This window comes from Anthonomus grandis, chromosome 1 (assembly GCF_022605725.1).
Source record: "Anthonomus grandis grandis chromosome 1, icAntGran1.3, whole genome shotgun sequence".
Classification (NCBI taxonomy): domain Eukaryota; kingdom Metazoa; phylum Arthropoda; class Insecta; order Coleoptera; family Curculionidae; genus Anthonomus; species Anthonomus grandis.
Window position 1 is genome coordinate 33,713,238 of NC_065546.1, and position 7,561 is coordinate 33,720,798.

The 7,561-nt window shown below is 32.7% G+C and overlaps 2 protein-coding genes across 5 annotated transcripts; one reads left to right on the forward strand and one right to left on the reverse strand.

Moving 5' to 3' along the window:
• The first annotated feature begins 381 nt into the window (after nt 1–381).
• On the forward strand, nt 382–2,490 carry LOC126734740 (uncharacterized). Of its 4 annotated transcripts, none has more exons than XM_050438467.1 (6): nt 382–626; nt 686–826; nt 885–1,077; nt 1,132–1,334; nt 1,386–1,468; nt 1,597–2,490. In XM_050438467.1, the coding sequence occupies exons 1-6, from the start codon at nt 609–611 to the stop codon at nt 2,282–2,284; spliced, it is 1,326 nt and encodes a 441-aa protein (XP_050294424.1). In that variant the 5' UTR covers nt 382–608; the 3' UTR covers nt 2,285–2,490. The 4 variants fall into 4 exon arrangements, with proteins under 4 accessions (XP_050294424.1, XP_050294421.1, XP_050294441.1 ...); XM_050438464.1 differs by having other exon boundaries at nt 383–626; nt 1,567–2,490; XM_050438484.1 differs by having other exon boundaries at nt 383–626; nt 1,572–1,716.
• A 583-nt stretch (nt 2,491–3,073) lies between these two features.
• LOC126734732 (phosphatidylinositol N-acetylglucosaminyltransferase subunit Q) lies at nt 3,074–7,561 on the reverse strand. The gene is made up of 6 exons (XM_050438458.1): nt 6,996–7,561; nt 6,715–6,945; nt 6,372–6,652; nt 6,123–6,315; nt 5,954–6,068; nt 3,074–5,903 (listed from the first exon to the last, which is right to left on the reverse strand). Exons 1-6 carry the CDS (start codon nt 7,443–7,445, stop codon nt 5,722–5,724), a joined length of 1,452 nt encoding a protein of 483 aa, XP_050294415.1. The 5' UTR covers nt 7,446–7,561; the 3' UTR covers nt 3,074–5,721.

The window sequence follows — 7,561 nt, forward strand, 5'->3', positions numbered from 1 at the left end:
GAAATAAAAATAATTGGTTTTGACCATTAAAATTCAATTTACTCTAATGTGAAAAGAAATGACATATCTGGTTTTTTCCCTGTACCGTTCATATTATTAAAACCGATTCCAAGCGGTCTATTGGTAATTACCGTTCCTAAATGGTATTAACCAAACACGTCCAAGCGGTTATAGTTATAACCGCTTGGACGATAAACCGATTTAACGCTTTGGACGTTAACCCTGCATCCTCGATAAAAGCGGTAATTTAAGTAGTTTTGCATTTTTAGCGCCATCTAAATTTCGAGGAGTAGAAGCTTTTTAATGTTCCGTAAATCGCCCAAGCTTTCAAGGCCTTGATGCAATGCACTCAACTGCTCGTCACTGACTCAAGGTTAGGACACATTTGTTACACTGGGTAAATGTCACCACATAACCTAAAAAAATTATTGTTTATTTTGGTTTTATTTTATTTAATTTGAGATAGACTCCCGTTAATTATTAGCGTATTTCAACACGTTTTTACTTTAAAAACGAAAACCATCATGTTTAAAATACTGTGTTGCACAACATTCTTGTGACCTGAGTTCCAACTCTCACATAATCCGCCTTGCATATTATCTCCAAACATGGATGAATTTTTCGCGGTAAGTCCTCAAAATATCTAATAACAGACTCCGTTATGAAATAAAAATGTAAATTTAAGGCTCTATGGTACAATAGACCACTTACGATCAGTTCGCCAGGTGACAAACTCAAACTAGTTATCCAAAAAGATGTTTTGCAATTTTGTGCAAGACATCACATTTTTGCCCTTGGCTATTTTCAAAATAGTTACAAATCTGAGGTGAATCAAAACAAAACTTACTATTTAACACTGATTGTTAGTAATTTATCGGTTTCAGAGAGGCATTATATTTAACACAATAGAAGATTTCAATCCACAGTTGCCAGTGTCAGTATTCATTGGGGCCCTTAGTGATGCTTTACCAGCTGGTTTTTTAGTTTTAGTTTTATGTCCTGATGAATTATTAGTAAAATGGCATTATTATATGACTTGGTGCAGTCTTTTGGAAATTCATGTGATTACCGATGAAGGTCTGCTAATGATTCAATTAAAAAAAAAAAACTCTGGAAATTTGTATATTTTAGAGGATTTGATTAACATTTGCCCTGAATCGAACACAGTACTATTAATAGGGTTTTCAAATATTAAATTAGCACAATTGCTTATAGAACAAGGTTACATGTTTCAATCAGTGATTATTGATAAAGTTGATGAGGTTGCCACAAAACTGATTACAAGGAAGCTACATGGGAAATTTAATATTGGAATTACTTATAGGAACTTTTATGTGAGTATTTTAGTATCAAATAAAGCAAAATATATTTATTGCTAATTTAAGACATGCCCAGACCAAAAACTTCAGTGGTCCATACTGAACTGGTCTAATCCCGGAAAAGTAGGAAAATTATCTGATTTCTATGAGTAAGTTTGCATGAATCATAAATCAAACAGAAAAATTCATTACAATATGTTTGTTAGAACTTAAAAATTCTTTAATATTTAAAGCAAATATTTTTTAGAGTAGACAATGACAATTTTGCTAACTTTAGGGACAATTACAAAGATTTCTGGGCAAGGATGTGCTGGGACTTTTGTGACACCTTCAAGCAACCTTCTGTGAAAAGAGAGAAGAAGCTTCTACAGCTTTTAAAAAATTGGGCAAAAAAGCATCATTTGCCTCTCCAGTTAACCTCACCTAAACTGGCTTTGAACAAAAAAAGGAAAATAGTTGAGGTTATCTCCTCCTCTGACAGTGGCAGTGAAGAATTAGTGGAAAAATCTGGAAGAAATAATTATGCTTCAGGTGTGGATACCTCTGTAGAGAAATCAGAGGAGCTTGAAGAAAAAGTTGAAGATGTTTCTGTAAAAAGCAGTTCTAGCCTCAAAGCAGAGGTTTCAATTGATACTGACAGCCTGTCAAGCACAGAAGAGGACTTAATGTCGCTAATAGGCATTATACCTAAAAAATCAACCAAAAAATCATCACTTAAACACAACAAAAGCATCATAGATGATCTTTTGGAATCAAGTGACATTTCAGACAAGCCAGGGCTTTCTTATGTCCAACTACAAAAGTCAGAACAAACTATTTTGAGTGCAGAAAATGATTTTTTAAAAGATTTACCTACCCAAGTTGATAAGAATCTTAATAATAATGATGCTAATGTTTCTAGTCATGTATTAGATTTTGATGTGGATAGTTTAGTTTCAGAAGTGATGGAAATTGCCAAAAAGTGATTTAAGTGTTTTTTTAATTTTTATAGTGTAAAACATACAAGTATTTTATATTTTAACATTTTATATTGTTATAGTAATTTAAAATTTAAAAAAATGTTCCTTTTTAACAATATTTTATATCCAGTTTATCTATACCACTGTTATATTTTAAATGTACTACTTATACTATTATTTTATCAGCTAATATAATTCATAATTAAAGAATATTTATTTGTGTATTTTAATACTGTTTTAACAAAATTTTCTCAATATTCCCAAGAATCCCAAGATAATAATTGAGGAGGTAACAATCAAAACGTGTTTTGTCACATTTTTATCATTTTGGAGTTATAAGTGTAAGAAAATTTCATACATCTTGCATTACTATTTTAGCTACAAAAAATCGATCAAAACAATATAGCTCCCATATAAATGGCAATTGAAAACTGCCATACTGTGCAAAAGATGTTTTCTCCTTCGTCAGTTTTCACTCAAGCCGTGTTTTGTCCAACCAACCAATCAGGAGATCGAACGCCATCTTGAACGATGGACAAAACGCGTTCTGTATGAACATGCTGGCACAATGTTATTACATTTCCACGTGTCGTGCAAAGAGGTTTATGTTGTTTGTGTTTGCAAGCTAAACCAATTTAATAACAAGTTTTTGTGTATGTTTGTGTTCAAAAGGTTTCAAATTATCAGCTCATGAACTCCTGCTAAATAACGTAAGTAGAGATCTTCCCTGTGTGTTTATTTCATTATTAAAAAAATTAATAATGAAATAAACAAAAACAAAATTTTTATACATGGTGTTTGGTGCAAACACCATAATCATTTGGCAAATTTAAGCAGCATAGAGAAGGGAGCCTTTTCTATCTCCCAAGCCCCTAAAAGGCATTATTTGCGATATGCATTTTTTTACGGGTACTTTTAGATTTTTTTTTTTGGAAAATCATAAAAGTGAGCATTTAGAGCTAAATTACAAAAAAGGTTATTGGTACAGTCTCTAATTTTTTTATATGTAATGCACTGTTTTATAAAAGATAAAATTGACTTTTGTCATTATTCAAATTAAAATTTAAAAAGTGGCCAATTTAAAAAAATCCGTGTAGCAAAGAATGCTCTTTAGTAACTTGAGGGGTAGAAAAGGGTCCCTTCTAACGCCTACTGTGTAATGCTTAGGATTTTGAATCTGTTATGTTATTATACGTAACCATTTTGTATTAGTACGGTGCCTGCAATTTTTAGGTATTTTTTGTATTACAAATAAAAATTTTATATTACAGAGTACAAGCAAATCAAAGTGAAATTCTAATGTTTTATGAAGAGGACAATGATGGGGCAGATGTTATCATTGGTGAGGCAAGTTCAGGAAGACCGGACGGCGACCGGAGGAGTGAGAACTCAAAAAAAAAGTAAAAATATCTTGTCGCAATGTGAATCCACAAATTGTAAAGGAAGTTCGAGAAAGACTTTACTCTGTTCCAGAGAAACGACGACAAGACACTATAGTGGCTTCGCTTCTACGCACGGTGCCAGTTAAGAGACGCCGACCTAGACCAGCTGACCAAAATAAGAATTATATTTTGTAAAAACTAGTACCATTACTATCTCCATTTGCCAAAAATTGTTCTTAAGTATTACTAAAATAGGGAGAACAAAAGTAAAAAATATTGCTGAGAAACTTCACAGAGGAAGTGCAATCGAAGATAAGCGTGGTGGTAACCGCAAAAGCCATAAAAGCCTGTGAAAAAGAGACAATGTACGAAATTTTATTGTAAAATTAAAAGGAACTGAAAGCCACGACAGCCGTCAAAAATCAAAACGCATCTATCTCAGTTGTCAGCTAAGTAGTATTAAAAAACTGCATGCTATTTATAATAGTAGTGTCCCCGATAATTTAAAAGTGCATGAATCTATGTTCCGTAGAGTGTTTGCGAATAACTTTAATATAGGGTTTAAGTCTCCTGCTTAAGACATTTGCAGTTATTGTTCACTTTTGAGTTTTAAAATTAAAAATGCAGCTCGCAATAATCTTGCAGCTGAGAAAAGCAAATATATGATTGAAAAGAGTCCACAAGCTTAAAGCAAAAGCTTTTAGGGAACATCTATCACGAAACGTACCTGACGCTATTAGTCTTTGTTTTGATTTGCAGCAAATTCAGCCTCTTCCAAAGACTGCAATACAGGAAGCCTTTTATTCGCGGCAAATTCGACTTTACAATTTTTGCATTGTAGACCTACAATCTAAGGACGTCCACTTATATACATGGACGGAAGAAGAAGCAGCCAAAGGGAGTGCAGAAATTTCTTCAGCATTGTATGACTACTTGCAAAATAAAGGCTTCAATGGCAAAAGAAAGCTTAGATTATTTAGCGACGGGTGCGTGGGTCAAAATAAAAATAATATTGTTTTACGTACATTAATGTTATTTTTGGGGCAAAACGAAACTCTTGATGATATAGAGTGCTTTTATCCAGTTCGTGGACACAGCTTTATTCCACCAGATAGTCTTTGGGCAAATAGAATTGCAACTAAAGAAAAAGACCACTATTCTAACCAAAGAAGACTATCACGAGATCTTCCGTAAAGTTGGAGTTGTAAAGGTTACTGGAAAAGACTGGAAGTTGTTAAATACAGTCATTAAGCATGTACTATAAGGATTTGCCAATGATCAGTGATAAGAAAAGAATTCAAATTCAGCGAAAAGGAACCAAGAAAGGCTTTAATGTAGTGGTTAGAGGACTGCAGAACTTTCGTTTTGAGTCTGAAAATAAAGAGTTTCAATCACTGGTAAAAAGAGGAATCAATACTGGTAAAATAAGACGTATGAAGCTTAAGGAACTTCCGCTTAATCATGCAATTAGTGAGGACAAAAAGAAAGACGTCAACAATCTTTTAAAGGCAATGTATGGAGATTGGACAAATCTGGGTGATGAGCAGTTTAACTGGTATAAAAAAAATCCTTTTTAACACTCCTTCAGCAAGTGTGGATGAAGATGAGATAATCTGTGATTGCTTGAAAAAGGATGTGGTAGCAAAAATTTAACTTTTTTTTACGTTTCTCATTTAACTAATACATTATCCTATTTTTATTACAAATAAACTGTATAGCATTCAAAACAAATTTTGTCCATTTAGTTCATTCAAAAACCGATTTGTCCATTTTTTAATTAGCCTTTTCAACTACTTTATTTAAAAAATTATTAGCAGTTCTTTAAATATAACTTAATAATGCAGTGTAGAATGTATTAAGACAATAAACTATTTGCTACTGATACGATTTAGGTAAATAAAACGTTTTCCCGCTTTTACCAAAATTCTGATTAGTGTGACAAAACACAGTTTGATTGTTACATCCTCAATTAAACCACTCAACATAGGCCCTAGAACTACATTTTAGGGACAAAATCAATCTTTGAAGAATACAAACATAATTTATGGATAACTTAGGGATTTACACTAATTGTCCAGTAAACAACCTGGAAATTACTTTTCCAAAGCCCATCCTCTCCCCTTTAATTTGATTTGGGCATTTAGCAAAAGTTTCAATACACTCATTCAAGGGCAGTGGGGCAAGTCTAAGATTGATCTGAGAATTTTCATTATTTAAGCCAATCCACTCAATTTGCAGTGCACCTAAAATAAAACTTTCACCTTTATTTATAAGAATTCATATGAAATCTTACCAGCAACACTAGGAGATTTGGTTATCCATAGCACTGCCAAGTATAATGGCACACTATTAACCACATCTTTAATTTTATATAGTAAAGTATGCATCCCCAATGTAGCCACCCTAAACTGAAATTAAATGACATAAAACACATTTATTGCCTTAATAATATCAGCACTTACAACTGCAAAGACTGTATAATACATGGTGGACGTAGGCAACAAAAACAACAACATAGTAAACCCTAAAGTGCCAATAAATAACTGATTAGAAGAATATTCGCATGAGTCAACCCGGTTCCTTAAGGGATTTGCCTTGCGGCCAATAAATAGCCTCCACAGCGATGTAAGACACCTTACTTGCAAAGAGAATAACCTGAAAAGTCAGCAATAAACTCCAAATCTTAAATAAATATTTATTTAAATAATTACCTTGCAGCATAAACATATATACAATAAACATGAAATGTTGCTAATGAAATGATGTCACATAACAAGGCAATAAGGTAAGAGAGTCCAAGTAAGGCAGGGGCCAATATCAGTTGAAAATAGTTCTCCAAAATAGGTTGCATCACCTGTAAAAACACTTTCCACAAGTTTATGTGGTAAAAAAAGAATTTCCCTAATGAATGATTAAAGGAGTAGTTGAGTTTTAGGCCAATTGGGGATCCCATTAAGTAGATCAATAGGTGATGCAGTAATGTTACAAATTCCTTAAAGAAAACACTTTCTTTTGCAAATACTTAAAAAATATATAATAATGCAATTATTATACCTGTGATGTGTGTTGAAGGTGTGAGACTATAGTACTTTTGTGTCTGATGCATATCATAAAAAATATCAGGCCTAAAATGAAGTCCAACAGTTTTGCTACAGTGAAATTGCTTAATTTAGTTTTTTCATTTCTATCTATTGTGCAAAGCACCCACTTTAATATAACGAAGTTTGACTCAAAATGGGTTAGAATTGTGCAATTTTTTATCACAGGTTTAGTTTTTGAAAATACCTGAAAATGTTTTAATTAAATCTGCTCAGAGCAACCATTGCTTTACTCACATTAACAACTAAATTAACAAAAACCATTAGCCAATGTATTATGTGTAATTTACGGCCATTCATACTAGTTTCAGTTTTACTTTGGTCTATCTTTTTAGTTAATTCTTCAATATGTACTCCATAATTGGAGTCCACAGACTGCAACACACTGCTCTTTCGAAAACCTTCATAGTCATACAACACTTCTGTAACATTCAGCAGTTCAGTGTTGTCCGCACTATTTACGATAATTTCGTTGGTGGTATTTTTAATAAAAATTGTGTTTTTATTAAGAAATTCTTTAGTTAGGATTTGTCCCGTGTAACCAATATAGTTCCCACATTGGTCACTGATTTCGGTATTGGTTATATAATAAGTCTCGGTGTCATCATAATCTTTATAAAATCCTTCGAGAAACCCAGATTTGTATGGTAAGAAGGTTTTCGGGATAAATACGAGAACATTTTTCATTTTATGTTTAAAAAAAACGGAATGTAAACAAAAACAAAGTTATTTGAGGTTATGTCATATTTTGATATGTGACAACCTCTATTTGTCACATGTCATCATTGCCTAACCTGTTAGGC